General features: G+C 42.9%; 2 protein-coding genes across 3 annotated transcripts in view; one reads left to right on the top strand and one right to left on the bottom strand.

The window, feature by feature from the left end:
* PsGEF (Protostome-specific GEF) overlaps positions 1 to 18,033 on the bottom strand; it is a 188,682-nt gene that overhangs the window by 128,494 nt on the left and 42,155 nt on the right. The gene's annotated exons all lie outside the window — the stretch shown is intronic.
* LOC135713474 (uncharacterized protein K02A2.6-like) lies at positions 13,360 to 14,592 on the top strand. Its single transcript, XM_065236602.1, has 3 exons — positions 13,360 to 14,040; positions 14,131 to 14,437; positions 14,498 to 14,592. Exons 1-3 carry the CDS (start codon positions 13,360 to 13,362, stop codon positions 14,590 to 14,592), a joined length of 1,083 nt encoding a protein of 360 aa, XP_065092674.1.

Genomic DNA, 18,033 nt, shown 5'->3' with positions numbered 1-18,033 from the left:
TTGTTTTCCGTGTAGTCAGTCAATTTGATCGAACGCGATGAGTTTTGCAACTTCAATCCAAACAGATGAGTTTTTTTAACGTTTAACCGACTTTCTCTGTCTGTCTCCTAGCGGAGATGCTTTCTTTTCTGTCGATCTTGTTTCCCGTGCTGAGCACCAATGATACCAATGCCATGGAGGCAGCTCCCACACCACATCAACTCATGAACCGGGCACCAACGGCTTTACTTTCCTTCCGAAGGAGAGATGGCGGTGCCGACTGGAATTGAGCCCAGGCCTGCTGGGGTGAGAGGTAATCACGCTTACCACTACACCAGCAGCGCCGCTTAGCGGAGATTCTATTTTCTGTTTCTCCCTTTTTTGGTTCCGTATTCCGTTCGTCCTACTCACACTTACTTGTTATGATTAGACTAGATTCGGTGTATAATGATCACGCCAAGAGAAAAACAGTTGGACTCGCATCACGGTTTTCGAAACATTCCCTTTCTTTTCACTTGGCATCAGAGGACATCTACACGAGGGGTTTCTAACGTTAATTACCGGTCAGTGCCAGTCAGATTACCGAAAATTACTCCGATTACTTTTCAATTAATTAAAATTACTTTATTGCTTTTAAATTACTTTTATTACTCCCGATTATTGAAATTGCTACGAATACTTGAATAATTTTAGGAATTTCTTTGGAATTACTCAATTATTCTATGATTAACAATGTTTCCAACAATGGAATGTTTAGAGAAATACTACGACATTATAGCTCGAAATAAAAATGAGCTGCACAGCATAAACCAAAACTGCTATCATGTTAAACTTATATTTCAAACTGAGTTTAAAAAAAGTTACATTGAAAAATCGGAATTTGAAATCTTTACTGTAAATACTGTGTTTCAATATAGCGAGATTAGGATTTGGGCAATTTCCAGAGAACTTTGAGATTAGGGCGTAATTACTTTTGTAAACAAACACGTCATTTTTGCCGATTTCTCGCGAATTAAAGCTCAATCTAAAAAACTAACAACACAAACAGGTGGAGGAATGATTCCTCTATCATTTGGTATAGTTTGTTTGCGAGATTGTGCTTTTATTCGCGAGAAATCAGCGATTGACGTGTTCGTTTACAAAAGCAATTGCGCCCAAAATCTCAAAGTTCTCCGGATTTACGCGCGCTGATGTCATGATGTCATAGATAAAAATTATTCGTATATTTCCTTCATAAAGAACTGATGCAGATCTCGAAACGAAACAAAAAATTGTAGAAATTCTCATTATTGATGAAACGTATGATGACAATGTGATGCTCACTGCCTGTTTATGATCATATCTTCGATTATATTTTATATTTTACTAGCTGAGTGTGCTCGGGATTCAATATTAGCTTGAGTTTATGTTACAATTAAAAAAAAACATGCTATATTGTACGTAGCCCTCCTCCCCTCTGCTTATCTAAAGGGCTACCCCCTATGACCTCCACATGCCAAATGTGGTTCCATTTGCTTGATTAATTCTCGAGTTATGCAGAAATTTCAGTCTCATTTGTATGGGAGCCCCCCTTTACAGAGGGGGGAGGGGTCTCGAACCATCATAAAAACCTTTCCCTGTCCCAAAAACCCCTGCATACAAATTTTCACGCCGATCGGTTCAGTAGTTTCCGAGTCTATAAAGGTCAGACAGACAGACAGAAATTCATTTTTATATATATACCTAGATAAATTTCATTACCTTTCGTGGACCTTTCATGGCACCGTAGGGTTTGTTTACTTTGCACGATAGGTAGCCGATTTGACAGTTCAATAGGTAGACTTGGCTTCACTTTTGGTGTGACTCATTATACACCGACTCTAGATTAGACTATCCAATCCTTCCCCCGTTCACAAAGGTTTTAAGTTTCGGGAAGCCTTCTTAAGACGGCCTACCGATAACTACCGATAAAAGTTTTGAGAAGCTACCGATAATGAAAAAAATAGTCTGGCCACCCTGGATATAATAATTATGCGCTTAATAAACCCTATTAATTTGGAAAATAGTAGCAATGTTACAAATAAATACAAAATAAGAACTAGGTATAAGGAAGTTTATTAGATCAAACTCATCAATTGAAAATTAGCTGGGCTTGGACGGTTCGCGTAAGTTTTCATGATAGGCATTCATATTCCATCTATTCGGTCATGAGCCAACAAAGTTGCACGTTGGCCAAATTAGGTTCTAGTTTCAAATTATTTATTCAGTTGGAGTCGGAGTCGGTAATTTTTCTTCGACTCCGACTTCAGCTCCTTATGCTAAAAAATGCATCCGACTCCGACTCCGTCTTCACAGCCCACTCCCACACAAATTGACAAATCCGATTCAATGACATTTGCATCTAAACCGTTATGAAATCCATTTAAATTCCTACAAGTTGCAGCAATAAAACCCGGGAAAACTCACCACAGCACTGTCATCCCGACGGGTGGTGACATAGGTTAAATCCTGTTAAATCTTCATCATAACTTGCATCCCGCTTCTGTTGAAATCAAAAGCAGAAAAATATCCTCCGGCTATCGAATTCCTGCGCAAACCGGCGACCTCTACCTCCGTTTCGTAGGCAAGGAAAGGAAGTAATCGAAAACATGTCCGTCCGACGACGACGGAAGGAAACAATACTACGCTGCATTGCATTCATATTCCGATTTCGATGGGTAGAGAAGCCATGCTGGCTACAAGGGAGGAAATTTCATAAGCAAATGAATTTCGCCTCCGGGCATTTAGAAATTTTTGCGCGCTGGAATCCTTGTGTATGGTGAGGAAGCAAGGCAAGACTAAATGAAAAAAAAAATAAAAGTTTGTGCGCTCGAACGGCATGAATGCAGTCAAGCAACGCGCCATTCAAGGTCTATATATACTATACCACGGCGACGGCGGTACGTGCCTGCTCCTCGCTGAGGATTAAATTCGAGCTCAGTCGGGAGCTGCCGAAAAAAGCAGACCGGTAATTTAAATAAAGGACACACACAAAACATACCTTCGCATACATGTGCACGGCGGAAAGGATATTCAGGAGCAGTGGAGAGCCCCCAGAAGACTTTCGATAATAACAAAGAAAAATAGCCTTAGGATATCCTCTGCACACTGGCTTCGTCGTACGACACAACTTGGTAAACCAAAAACGATTTCGGCTGCTGTGCTGGCTACCAGCTGTAAGTCGCAGGCAAGGATGCGCAACAGGACTTTTAAACGGAGCTTGTTGGTTTGTCGTTGTGTCGTGGTTATGCAAATGTGGTCGCTGGATCATGTTCAGCTGATAAGCCACGTAACTGTCTTTCTTTTTGGTTTTCTTCTGCAGTTTCAATCGATCAACCTTGAAAAAAATCCTATGTAGGAAGGAACGTGAAAACATCGAGACGTCAGCGAGTGCAGCCAGGCAGCCAAAACGAAACCATTTATGAACCTGACGGGGAACAATGGCGCAAGGAACACCTCACAAGAGTGCACCCTTTCGTCTCTAAAGTATTCATTATTAAAGTGAAGGCCGGAGAGCTCAAGAACAAATGAGTATGTATAGGGGGATCCTCCCCACAATGTGTTTGTGTAGCGTACTTGACTTTCCCGCGTGTTCTTAGTCAATGGAACCTAGATTCTGTTACGCTAAACGTGAATGAGTATTTTTTTTTCGAAAAGGGCTTCTTGAGCAAATTGCTTTTGTTTCACAACAATCTCAGTGCGTTTAGCGATCTTTAAAACAAAAGCCCGTTCAGTAGCTTGTAGAGGTATACGTAGATGAGAGCAGACAGCCTACGCATTCAGCTTTGTGATCTTTGACGCTTGAGCAACTTGGTAATGTTTTCGCTTGACACATTTACGAACGTGAACGGCTCTGACAGTTCACGCAGATGTTCCTGCCTGCGAGATGCTGGGTTTGTTTGTCTAAGATTCTGATCCAATTTTCGGTCTTCACCCCTCCGGCGCTCAAAAGGAACCATTTCGGCTCGGCTCTGCCATAGTTGAACACCTTTCCCAAGAACGACGACGGATGGATGGATAGAGAGATGGCTGGAGCGCAAAAAAAGGTGCGCCTTTTGAAAAGGTGCAGCAGCAGCTCCTTAAATTTAGGAATCGCAATTGCTGTCAGATGGCAGGCAAAAAATAACAAGAGCAAAAATTGATTGCGCTTGAATGCAATATGGGAAAAGGATGCACCTAAGCCCAGGACGGCTAACACGATTGCAGCGATCAAGATTGCGCATTCATTGGAAAAAGTTTAAATCCAATTAAAGTGGGTATGGTTCATCCAATTGCGCTCAAACCCTCCCAGGGAATTGGAACCACTTGAGCGCGGGACAAAAGAATCGAAGAGATAAGTCTTCCTCCTCGGATGCTAATGGCAAAAAGGATCGCATTACCTCTTTACAACAAGCATCCGAGAAGAAATGTGTACAAGCGGAAAAATATTTGCTCGCGATTTCCGCTACTTTACATGATAAAGTGCTCCCAGCGGAACATTATTCCTCCATAGATACCTACGGCGATATATCAATATTTTCGTCGACTCCGGTAGTTAACACAACGGCGTAAAAGCGCATGAATATCTAAAGTAATGTGTGTGTGTGTGTATGTGTGTGTGTGTGTGTGTGTATCGAATAAATTGGATTACCCTGGCGGGGTCCCAAGGTAGCAGAATAGAAAGCTGAAACCAGGATAGAGTTATAAATTACAAGAACGCAATGCAAAACAATAGCCCATGTCGAACACGCGAAAACTGAAAATTCCCGGTTTCTTGAACAGCAGGAAAAGCTTGTAAATGCAAATACATCCCGAACACGAACGCGCGCGGGTTGAGCAATTTATGAACTATCCGTTTGGATAGAGTACACAGAGAGAGAGAGAGAAAGACGTTGCCAGCCAAGCCTCAGCAGCTGAACCCTCCGAACGTACAGGGATAGAGCAGTTTCCGAAATCGATTTCTTCCGCAAAGACGACACATCGAAGGTAGGTTATTTACTTTCTTGCGTAAGATCCGTTCCTACACGATAGACAAAGCAACGAGAGACAGGCCGAAATTCCGAATCAAAGGCGAAGAAAAGATAAATAGAGGGAAATTTATCACTTGATTGTTGGCAAGGAAGATGCGTTACGGTTGGTGTTTGCAGAAAATTTCACCTCCCAGCTGGTCCGCTCCCCGCAGAGGAGAAGAGGATGCTGCTGTCCACTCTGCTTTAGTGGGTTGCTGTGGTCGTTGTTTTTTTTTTTGGTAGACAATATGACTCGAATCTTCTGCGAATGTGTTAGTACCATTTCTGGAAGATTTCCCATTCATACCGTAATTTATTCGATTGGACCCGGTTCGTGGTGATGGTGTCGCAAGGTTCGGGGAGAGATGCTACCTCCGGTTGATCCTTGGTTGCCGTTATGGAGGGAAGGTCAAATTGGACGGTATAAGAATGGTTATGATGGGGAAGCTGTTTTGTGCTATAGGATAATTTTGAAAACATGCCTTGCCATACGGAAAATACTGGCGTGGTGCAGAATTTGATCGATGCTAAAAAAGGACAGTGCGATCGTTTTTGACAGTGGTATAGATCGAATTGTAAGTACGTTTCAAGCCCACATCAAGCAAGTTAGCTTTAAATTGATTACAGTTACGTAGGGCTCGGTAGCTTAGTGATCACCGTTTTTGCTTACTGAACTCGGAAGATTTATTTTTCCATTATGTGATAGAATAAGGACAGTGGAGGTACGCCCAACAAACAATTAGAGTTGATTAAAAGCTGAATAAGCAATTTTTAGCTGAAGAAACAAATGTTTGCCTGAATAAGCTCTTTTTCAGCTTTTAAATGCAGTGGATAGCGTTCAATATGTGCGAGTGTACGATTTACCACCGGAGGCTCCTGACAGTAACCTAGCGTTGGTGTTGGGGGAAATCCGAGAAAGTTAAGAGTGTCATCCGGGAAAAAAGTCCTGCGGAGATGGGCCTTGGCATGTACACAGATTTGCTAGGTGTATCTTGAAAAAGCTTCTGCAGTGGATGAAGTGATTATTCTCCGAGATTTCTATCTTCTGGGAGTTGCATGGCGCCCGTTCTATAGCGGTTTTCTCCATCCTGACCTAGAACATTCGGTTCTACACGCTGGAGCTACTGAACTTATAGACAGCTACAGTGCAAAACAACAATGTCCTAAACGAAAACAACCGAACGCTTGGTCTTTGCTTTATCAATGACCGTGACTGTTCCACCGGTGAAGCATACCACTCATCAACCTGCTGTAGTGATTACCTTGGAAGAACGTTGCATCATCGAATCCACAGTTAGTCTCTTTACTGTTACCTACAATTTCCGGAACGCTGATGTCAATAGTATCGCTGAGGTCTTATAAATCATCGATTGGGAAGCTGTGCTCGATAGCACCGACGTGGAAATTGCCGCACGAACCTTCGCATATGTTCTGTCATATGCTATCGATAGGTATGTCCCAAAAATGGTGCATTGAGATCGAGATCGTCATCCGTGGCACACGAAAAGTTTTTGTAAGATGAAATTCATCAAGAGAGCTGCGTCAAGATGGTTTACAAAATACTGCGTTAGATCACTTTAAGACTATTACGTGAGGCTAAACTTGGCGTACAAAAAGGCAACATTGGAAGGCTTTTCCCACTACCAGCAGAACCTGCAGCGCAAATTCAAGTCTAATCCACGGAGTTTTTGGATGCACGTGAATGACGAGCGTAAAGTGTCCGGTCTCCCTTCTACCATGAAGTTAGGAGTTGCCAGTTGCCAGGTGCCAGTTCTTCGCAAACAAATTTTCCAGCGTATATCGTCCCAACAAGTTGCTATAGTTCCTTCCGTCTACAATCACGTACTGAACGAAATCCCTGTCGATGAAGCTCTCATCTCATCGGTAGCACCCAGGCTGAAGTCGTCTCACAATCCCGAACCAGACGGAATACCGTCCGTTTTCCTGAAGGAACACTTAACGTGTTTACTGAAGCCTCTGTGTCATCTCTTCGGATTGTCTTGAGGACTGAAATATTCCCGATCTGCTGGAAGAACGCACAAATGTATCCAGTTCATAAGAATGGGGACAGGAAGGATGTAGACAACTACCGTGGAATCACTTCGCTGTGCGCTATCTCAAAACTCAAGACCAACAATTGAAAAGGCCTCAAATCCATTTTGTAAACACACCTTGTAAGGCCATTTCGACGTGAACCGAAGACCGCCAACGCAAACCAACAAAATTAACAGGTAGGGGCAATTCTCCTCCATACGATTGTGTTTTAGGTTTGCGAATATAGGTTCCAGTTCGCAAGAAAATGGCCTTACAAGGTTTGTTTACAAAATGGAGTTTAGGCCTTTTCAATTGTTGGTCTTGAACTCTTCGAATTCGTTGTTATGGAGCTGTTATCGCATTGTAAGCAGTATCTCCATGAAGACCAACCGGATTCAAAACAAGGATTAGTTTCCAACCGATCAACGACTACTAACCTGCTATGCTTACCTCGTACGTTACGAGAAGCTTAGTTGAGTGACATCAGGCCGATGCAATCTACAGCATTTGATAAGATCAATCACGCAATCACCATGGCTAAATTGGAACGGCTAGGGATTAATGGATGTCTACTATCTTGGTTCCAGTCGTATCTTATCGAGCGCTAACTTAGTGTGTCTATTGAGGATTGCAATTCCATAACTTTCCCAGCAGCTTCAGGTATTCCTCAAGGAACTTCAAGTATTCCTCAAGGAAGTCACCTGTGGCCTATAATTGTCTTAATTTATTTCAACGATGTGAACTTTGTGCTAGAGACACATCGTTTGTCATTCGCTGATGATCGTAAGATTGTTATCAAGATTCAAACGCATGCTGACGCTATGTTTTTACAAAATCAGATTGATAGATTCAGTGACTGGTGTGACTTGAACCGCATGACATTAAACCCTAACAAGTGCACGATAATCGCCTTCTCTTGCTCTGGGTATTATCTTGGACTCACAACTGACGTTCAAACAGCACATTTCATTCATGGTAGACAAAGCCTCCAGATCTTTAGGATAGCTAAGGATTTCACTGACGTTAAATCGTTATACTGTTCCCTAGAACGATCTACATAAGAATATGGTGCAGCTGTTTGGAACCCTTTTCATCATAATGGAGTTGAGTTAATCGAGTCAGTTCAACGCAGATTCATTCGCTACGCACTTCGGTGTTAACCATGGCGTAATCTTTTTAGGCTGCCTCCCTATGAGGAAAGTTGTTCATTAATACATCTAAAACCTATCAACACTCGTCGCGACACTCTAAGAGCTATGTTTGTCGCTGATGTTCTGCAGAATCGAGTTGATTGCCCAGTTGTATTGGAACAAATGGACATTAGGGTGCTTCATTCTGAAAAAAGTGATGAATTTCTGATGGGCCACCCTCCAGTTCGATTCATAGCCCCAAAATATGAACCTGTGCAAAAATTGGTAAAGATTGATGAAGGTTTAGAGGTCGCGCCAATGATTTGAAATTTGTATGGGAATTACTATGGAAGAATTTAAAAATCGCTTATATCGCTATAACTTTGCTTCTACTTGTCCAAATGTCGAAAAAATTTAGTATGTTATTGCTATGGCAATAAACAAAAAGCCTACAGTTGCTACGCTCAGTTTTGCAGCGTATCAAGAATTATAAAAATGTGAAAAAATGGCAAAATAGGGTAAATTGACAGATGAATATGTACAAGGCAACAACGCCAATTTCATCGCAACAACAACAGGCTTGTTGATCATTGTCATGACAACCACATATTTTTTTTTTTTCAACGTTTGGACAACTACAACCAAAGTTAGAGCAATGTAAACGAAAATCAATAATTTCCCATACTAATTCACCAAAATCTCCATACAAAATCCAAATCATTGGCGCGACCTCTAAACCTTCATCAATCTTTACCATTTTTTGCACAGGTTCATATTTTGGGGCTATGAATCGAACTGGAGGGTGGCCTATCAAAAATTCATCACTTTTTTCAAAATGAAACACCCTAATGGACATCAATGCAGCCTAGCTCCTTGAGAAACAACCAGATGCTTCGCTTGCCACTTATTAGAACCAGTGCTGAGATTTGTCATTGTCATTGACAGACTTTCGCGCGATATTGACAAAATTGTTCGTCACACAGTCACTGATAAACTTGATCCTCCAAAAAACCTTCGTCAAAATCTCATTCACTTTGTCGTCAATGACAAAGATTCACCTGGTAACAAAAAGTGTAATTTCGTACATTCTGTGTTACATTATTGTTATCCAAGCAGTTCAGGACGTAGATGCTTGTTCACATTAATGGCTCCATGTAATAGTGTTGCTCAAATCATTTAATTTCGTTACAAATTTAGTTAATATAAAAATCTACACATGTTCGTCACTGACAGCATTATCATTGACAATTGACATGGTTTGGCTTGACTGTGACTGTTAGCTCAAATGAGTGACCAAAGCAGAACTGTCAATATCACCGTGTATTGTCGAGATTTTGCAGCACTGATTAGAACTAACTACGGCTTGCATAGCGCTATCATCGGTCTTCAAATATTATTCAACCGAGTTTCATCTACACACTTAGAAATAACTAATTTTACACGTGACGGAATCCATCTTTGGCATAAAAGATGAGACGTAAACAAACATGTCATGTAATATTAAGTGCTCCGAGACGGAAAAGTTCGTTTCTCGACGAAAAGTACGTTTGATTAAGGTATATTTCGCGTCTGTTATGACTTAAGTTTATGTCAAAATTGACGGTCGTATGTGTCACTCTCTGAGCACCTAAATTTACATGAGTTTTTCTAAGTGTGTATTTGTGAGTTTCACATGTCAAGTGAGCTACTGCGACGAAAATTTACCGCTCTATTTTCTTGGAGAACAAATCGTTACGAGTTGTTTTTGGATTTTACTATATCAGTAGCGTCAATTAACCATCATTAGGGCCAGGGCGCCAGGGAAACAATTGAAACTGACCATACACATAATGTTCATTGTCTCGAAAAAATATACTGTGCAATATTTGGGCTCAATCGGACGTGATTGGTGGTGCAAAATTGTCAAGATTTATTTTTTTTCATCTGAAAAATCTCTCAAAACGGAAATCGAAATGTTTTGTGTTGATGTCAAATGACTTAAAAATGTCAAATGACTTAAAAATGTCAAACGACAAAATATTTTGTCGAAATTTAACTTTCTTTAGCTGCATAAATGACGTAGCCTTTGAGGGGGGAGGGGTAGGTACAGACGTTGTGGTCGGCAAATATTAGGAATAGCCGTATAGGCAATGAGTGGGGCTCTAAAATTGGTCACAATATGCAACGTAATTTACGGATGGTGAATTTAGTGAATTTTCGGAAATCAAATGTTTCGTTGATGCCAAAAGAATTAAAATTTTCGAACCCTACTCGAGATGTAGTGCTATATATATATAAAAAAAACTCTTTGGTAAAGAATTTGACTTTTTGAGATATTTGTTTTTTAAACTTTGACAATTTTCCACCACCCCAAATCATGTCCAATAGAGCTTAAACTTTGCATATGGTCTTTTTCGAGGAAATGAATATTTTGTCGGTCAGTTTGAAAAAATCAATAGTCACTTTTTTCCCATACATTTCATTGGCTCCCTAGTGTATACATGGACGTGATAAAGGAGATACCCTCCTCGCTTAATTTCGTCAATCTAAAGGAGACTATATTTGATGAAGTGAATAAAAATAAATGCTTCTTATGCAAGTTGGAGGAGCATAGGATCAATACAGAAAACCAACAACAGAGCGAAGAACAGAGTGAAGAGTGTCCACGATGAAATTGCCACACTATGAAATTGCTCTAACTTTTTAACCGTTGGGTAGAATTTAATGAAAATTTGGGTGGATTTAGTGCATTATTTACATCCTGCAAGTTTTAAAGTCCTGTGATCAAAACTCGCGGAAATGGAGTCGAAAGAACAGCTCGTGCGTGATAAAATCTTGCGCATTCATCACGAGAACAAGGATCTCTCGCATCGTTCCATCGCTAAAACGTTGGGAATCGCGAATTCCACGGTGTCGCGAGTGATTAAGCGGTTCGAGGAACGGTTGACCACCGATCGGAAGCCCAGAAGTGAAGGAAAAAGTATTCCGTACAACACCAAAAATCACAACCGCGTAGTTGGGGCCTTCAACCGAAATCCGAACGCCTCCGTTAGGGATGTGGCTAAGAAGCTGCACCTAAGCCGAAGTTTTGTCCAGAAGGCCAAAACTAAGGCTGGGCTTCGAAAGTTCAAGGTACAAAAGGCCCCTAATCACGACGAGAAGCAGAACAAGTCCGCCAAAACCCGTGCCAGGAAGTTGTACCTCAACATGCTGACGAAAGTTGAATGCTGCATCATGGACGACGAAACATATGTGAAGGCCGACTTCAAACAGATCCCCGGCAACCTGTTTTTCACGGCCAAGGATAAGTTCAGCGTTCCGGAGCATGTCCGCACTCAGAAGATGTCCAAATTTGCGAAGAAATTCCTGGTTTGGCAAGCCATCTGCACGTGCGGGAAGCGGAGTGCACCTTTCGTGACCCAGGACACGATGAACGGACAGGTGTACATAAAAGAGTGCCTCCAGAAGCGGCTGCTTCCTCTCCTGAAGGCCCACAACATCCCAACAATCTTCTGGCCGGATTTGGCCTCATGCCACTACTCCAAGGACGTGCTGAAGTGGTATGCGGACAATAAGGTCAATTTCGTGCCGAAAATGTTCAACCCTCCCAACACTCCGGAGCTCCGCCCCATCGAGAAGTATTGGGCGATTATGAAGCAGCACCTTATTAAACGACCTAAGGTAGTGAAGACAGTCGAGGAACTGAAGAAAGTATGGGTTTACATGCAAAAAACGGTTGATTCACAGGTTGTGCAGAATCTTATGGCCGGGGTTAAGGCCAAGGTGCGGGCATTTGCGTATGGACTGTAAATAAAATACGAGTAAAATGGTAAAATGAAGTTTAATAGTTATTTCTCGATCCCTGAAAATTTGATGGCAATCGTATGAAAACTCGAATTTTGCGAATCAATTTTGTGTGTGGCAATTTCATCGTGGACACCCTTTAAGGCTCATTGAGTTTGTCATTTCTTTCGTTCTCCCGCTGTTTAAACGGTTGAAGGAGTGTGACGTCAAACTTCGTCATCCATTTTATCAGCCGAGAACGAAAAAGACGACAAATTTACTGGGCCTCACCTGTTTACGCTCATTGATTTCCCTATTTGAATTTGGTTCCAAACATCAACAAACCACTGTTGCTTATGGCTTTGTTGTCGTTTGGGACCAGTTAAGTGAGGTAGGCAACGATTTTTCGTATTTGACGGTCACCTCCCTTCCCAGGATTTTTCTTGCTAATTCATTCATGGATCGTGACTTTCTTTTTGCTTCTCTGTTTTATTGTACGAGCGTTCCATATGACATTGTTCTTCCTCCCAGAGACTGTTTACGCACAGATACATGCAAAAGCCAGTTGATTGCTCAGGATAGCAATACGTATGGTAATAAAGGTGCAACTTTGGACAACAATAGCAATAAAACGCTCCCTTAGAGGTTCTGGATGAGGATGTGGTAAAAATGAACGAGGTGACGCTCAAAGGCCAATTTGGAGCAGCGGAATCGATCATTAGCAAACGCTATCGATGCCTCCAAGTTTGGAAAGGGCCGACCGAAGGTTTCGTCACCTACATCTGCCAAATCAACAAAACATGCGTTGAGTTCAAGCTGGGAAATTTCTCTCGGAAGAGCAATTTAATAATATAATGTTATACGTCTGCGGTTTGAAGTCGGAATCCAATGCAGAGATTCGAGCCCGATTGTTGGCGCGCATCGAGGAGAAGACGGATGTCACTCTTGAGCAGTTGTCCACCGAATGCCAACGCCTTTTGAATCTTCGGCATGACACCGCGATGATCGAGCAACCCAAATAGCGCAGTGCACGCCATCAAGCAGCGGTTACGGAAGCAGCAACGAACGCGGCAGGGGCATTTCAGTGCTTCATCGTCGTCGCGTAGTGCAGTGAGTGGAAAAAAGGGCCACCAAGTCCCTGTTGGAAGTGCGGACACAAGGGACTGTGAGTACAAAGGCCATAAGAACGCAAAATGTAACTAATATGGACATAAATAAGGTTACTGTGAAAGTGATTGAAAGTCCCCTCGGAAGCGGGTGAAGAGACGAACGAGAACAGTGACTGTAGATTCGACAATGTACGGGGGAGAAGAAAGTTTGTTCCGGTGTTTGTGAACGGTGGTTCGGTTCGACTGCTGGTCAACTCTGCCTCGGACATCACCGTCGTATCGGCCAAGACCTAGACGCAGTTAGGAAAACCACCAACCAGATCACCGTCACCGATTGTGATGGTTCGGAAGGCGAACGGCAGTATTCGGATTTGCGGTGATTATTTCACGGGCTTGAACGACGCTCCCCAACCGCACCAATACCCGTTACCGTTGCCGGAAGACATCTTCATCAAGCTCACCAACTGGAAGGTATTCAGCATCATCGACATGTCAAAATTGTACCTGCAGCTTGAAGTCGACGAATCATCGAGCAAGCTCCTCGCGATCATCACCCTCTGGGGCATCTACAAAGTCAACCGACTGGCCCCTGGGGTGAAAGCCGCGCCGGGAGCGTTCCAACTACTCGTTGACACCATGTTGACGGGTCTTAAGCACACTTGCGGTTACATCGATTACATCGTAGCCGGCGGAGAAGATGAAGAACATCATTGGCGGAACCTGAACGCACTTTTCCAGCGGCTGCAAGAGATCGGGTTCACAGTCCGATTCGAAAAGTGCTCTTTCGGACGTCAGCAGATTCAATATGTTGGACACTTACTCGACCACCATGGAGTTCGTCCCGATCCAGCCAAGATCGAAGCCATCAAGCTCATGCCGGAACCCACGGACGTGTCGGGAGTTCGGTTGTTTCTCGGAGCCGTAAACTTCTACGAGAAATTCGTACCAAATATGCGAGCTCTGTGCTACCCACTGGACAAACTGCTGAAGACGGAGTCAAATTCTCTTGGACAGCGGATTGTCAGAGGGCGTTCGACAAGTTCAAAACCATCTTGTCGTCGGACTTGCTCCTGACCCATTACAATCCCAAGCAAGAGATCATCGTTTCAGTCGATGCGTCCTCAATCGGTCTGGGAGCGAACATCAGTCACCGTTTTCCCGATGGTACAATCAAAGTCTTCCAATATGCGTCGAGAGCCTTGGCACCAGCCGAGCGTAACTACAGCCAAACGGATTGAAGTCCACCGCATGATATTCGGACGCAAGATCCTCCTCCAAACCGACCATCAACCACTACTTCGAATCTTCGGGAGCAAGAAGGGCATCCCAGTGTATACTGCCAACCGTCTGCAACGCTGGGCCCTGACGCTGTTGATGTACGACTTCGTCATGCAGTACGTGGCCACGGACAAATTTGGTCTCGTCTCATCAACCATATGTGATTCTTTTAATGTGTTTTCTTTGAGTTTTGGCGCAGTACAACAAAGCACCAAGACGGACGCGGTGCTCAAGAAGGTCTACTGGTACTTCCAGGAAGGCTGGCCAAATTTCCTGGCCAGCGACGCAGATTGAAAACTTCTTCGTTTCCACCATCGCCGTGAATCGCTAACCACGGTGCAGGGCTGTATTCTCTTCGGCGAAAGGCTTGTCATTTCATCTCCTCTACGCAAGTGATGCCCCGAAGATCTACACCGGGGGCACCCCGATATTCTACGGCTGAAGGCACTCTCCCGCAGCTACGTTTATTGGTCATAGATCGAAAGCGAGATTGCCGATTACTTACGTGAAGGCGCAGTTTCTTCGCACGCCAGGGATGCCGGAAACGTTGGTGTCAGACAACGGCCCCCAATTCACAAGCTCGGAATTAGCTCAGTTCTGCAAGACGAATGGAATCTACCACAACTGCACCATTTCACCCACAATCAAACGGCCAAGCAGAGCTATTTGTCCGCGTTAATGTTCTTTTAAAGTGATCAACGATCACGACCACCTCCGAACAACGCGTCGTAATACTAGGAGACTCTTAAAGATAATTATCTTTTTTAAATTTCATGACAGCTCATGCACCATCTTGAAACAATTCATTCGCTCGAAATTTACAGTGAAATTTACTCGTTCAGACTCCGAATCCAGATTCAGACTCTTGTTTGAAACTTCTCATTACTCCCAGATTCCGCAAAACTTCCTTAAGGCCGGCGCACAATGGATAAGTTTTCAGGTTTTTCACAGTTAGCCTATGCATTATCTGTCAAAAAACCCAGAATACATTGTGCGCCAGCCTTTAGAATTCGAGACGAACGAGGTCGGATCTCAAATCTTCCTTTGGCATGGATGTATTTCACTTGCTCCAACTGCTTCTTTCACGGTGTCCACGCTGACAAGGTGATCACCGACATAATGGTTATCGGTAATTGCCTTCGTTGCTCGTGGATACTCTTCTGCAAACTCCTCAGCATTCTTGTTCTTTACGAACTGGACATCCATGACGTAAACTTGTGGTGGATCCTCCGGGCGATCACACCATAACAAATATCAACTGCTAATCTACTGCTCGAATAATTATTTGGTGAAACATTTCTCGAAGATCTCCACCAATCGCTACATTTCTCTCGCGGAATCTGATCAGAACTGCAATGAGCGAAACCATCAAATCCGGACCTTTCAACAAAAGATCATTGAAAGTCAAGCCCTCCACTGTTGCTGCCGCATGTCAAATTAAACGAATCTTATTCGGCTTTTTGGGATTTTGATCCACTCCAAGTGGCAAATACCATGTTCGTCACCGGTCCACGGATTCCATCTTTAACTTCGATGCTCAATGTGCGTAGCTTTCTCTATGTACTATAAGAACTATAGTGATCACGATAACTACGCGAGAATCTGGTAAACGCACTCGCCATTGAAATGAGCATGCTTCTTGCCCAAGACCCTTGCAGTCCACGGTGAGTCAAGAACTACACATGCTCTTCCAGATGGCTCACTATCGCAGCTGGGAGGTAAGCAGGATCCTCTGAGTTGATTCTGATGAACTCAATTGGAACGTTAAAGACAATCGCATCGGATTTTGGTTTAAACGATGCCCGCGGGTATCGAATGGTTGGTCACGGCATTATTATGATCGCGCACGAGCGGAACTTCTTGCTACGCTGTGAATTGCGAATGGTTAGAAATAATATAACACGATCGAATTACTGACCGTCCTGCCATAGCGGAGGTAGAAGTACTATTATTTATTGATAGTGTATAGGACACAATACAACACAAAGCTGGTAGGGTAGTACCACACGTAGTGGACGTTTGCACAAACACATAATGATACAACTTAAGGTGATACTCTAAGGAAGCCTTAGCGTGAAACTTCAAAGGCACAAATGTCAGCTTCCACAAGATATACAAATTTGAAATTGCTACTCTCTGCTTGTAGTAGCACAGCAAACAAGGAGTAGTAATTTCAAATGTGTATGTTTTGTGGAAGCTGACATTTGTGCCTTTAAAGTTTCCCGCTAAGGCTTCCTTAGAGTATCACCTTAATAATGGTACGATGCTACAAAAATAAACAGACTCCAACTGATCTAATAGCTTGTCAATAAAAATGTTTTGTTTACTGGTTTTGTAAAGAGTAAGTATTGTTTGTTTTAACGTATTTATGTTTTGATAAATTGTTCTTTTAAAAATACTATTATTTTAAATGTTTCTCTTAATAGTAGCGGAATTCTCAAGAATTCGACCTGAAACCAATCTATGGTGGTAGCCTGGACTTCAGCCTTCAATTGAATACCAGCAGTTTCTGCAGATATCTGCAAGCATATTTTCACATATTTTGATATTTTTGAAGTTTTTCAACATTGTCTCCGAAGTTTGTGGTATTCTTTGCTCCCATGCTTTGTGTAAAACAGCTTCTATTTCAACTGACAATAGCTAATAATTGATTTATCTTTTCAATTTCCTCTCAGTACAAGAAGCTATCTTTGTATTGTTCGTTGGCATAATCCATGCTGTCTTGTCAACTGGATTGCACTTCATGTTGTGTCCTTTAAATTTACCACCCCATGATACTCCTATCGGTGACATAAATTTCTATGTGCCTTGTGGGATTATATTCCAACTGAGTTGATGATACCCGACATAGCTGGACCCTCAGACACAGCAAACAAGCTACGATATTTTCCACTAACCACGTGGTCTCAGTTACAATGTCACAGGATATGTGTGTGTCTCCCTCGGGAGGATAACGGAATTCCTATCCACATCTAATCGCAGCATAATATGTTTCCAATTGCTGCGGCTTTGCTTCGTTTGCAGTGGTGAATAAAAAGCCGCCATCCGACCCGAAACCAGATTGCTCGGACACAGCAAGAAGCAGATCCTATGGAGATCCTTCTTGGTCTTTTCTATTCCGGAGCGCATAAATCACGGTAGCCGAACGTGAAAGACGCGCGCGCGATATTCGCACAAATCTGCCGGAGTGAAGCGACCGTCATCCCCGCAGGGACCGCGGCGGAAAGAAGATATGCAAATTAGGATCCGTTTGTCTCCTTTGTAATTTGATATATTTTGCTTGTACCGTTGCTTTCTGGATGAATGCATCGCAAGACGCGAAATTAAGTCAGCTCCGTCGTCCTGCAGGAAACCTGTTCCACGCTACAATGTATCCTAAGACATGAAACAGGAATCGCGAGCGTCCATCAGATCGAGGTTCGCAAATAGGAAACAAGTTTGCCAATCCTGCTGCAGCGATTGTCATGGTCGAAGATTGGAAAGACATTCACAGTCAGTCAGGAACGCTATCAGATCGGACCCATCTCGTCTTTTTTACTAGCTGTCCGTCACTTTCTTCCAAGTACCCTAATTTTCCAGCCGGAGATGTCAGCAATTTACTGCCAATTGTTACCGCTTTTGCCATATTTTTAATTCCAATTTGTAGCATTTCTCGGTGCAGCCGTCTTTGCTTCTTTCTCCTTAGATCTGCCTCAAATTAAGTCTATTCTTCGAAAAGGCGTGAAGCTCGCACAA

Source organism: Ochlerotatus camptorhynchus, unplaced genomic scaffold, assembly GCF_037179485.1.
Source record: "Ochlerotatus camptorhynchus isolate MF236.1 unplaced genomic scaffold, CSIRO-AGI_Acam_v1.1 ptg000041l, whole genome shotgun sequence".
Lineage (NCBI taxonomy): Eukaryota > Metazoa > Arthropoda > Insecta > Diptera > Culicidae > Ochlerotatus > Ochlerotatus camptorhynchus.
Note: the sequence above shows the minus strand (reverse complement) of the source record. Positions and strands in the feature narration are given on the sequence as shown.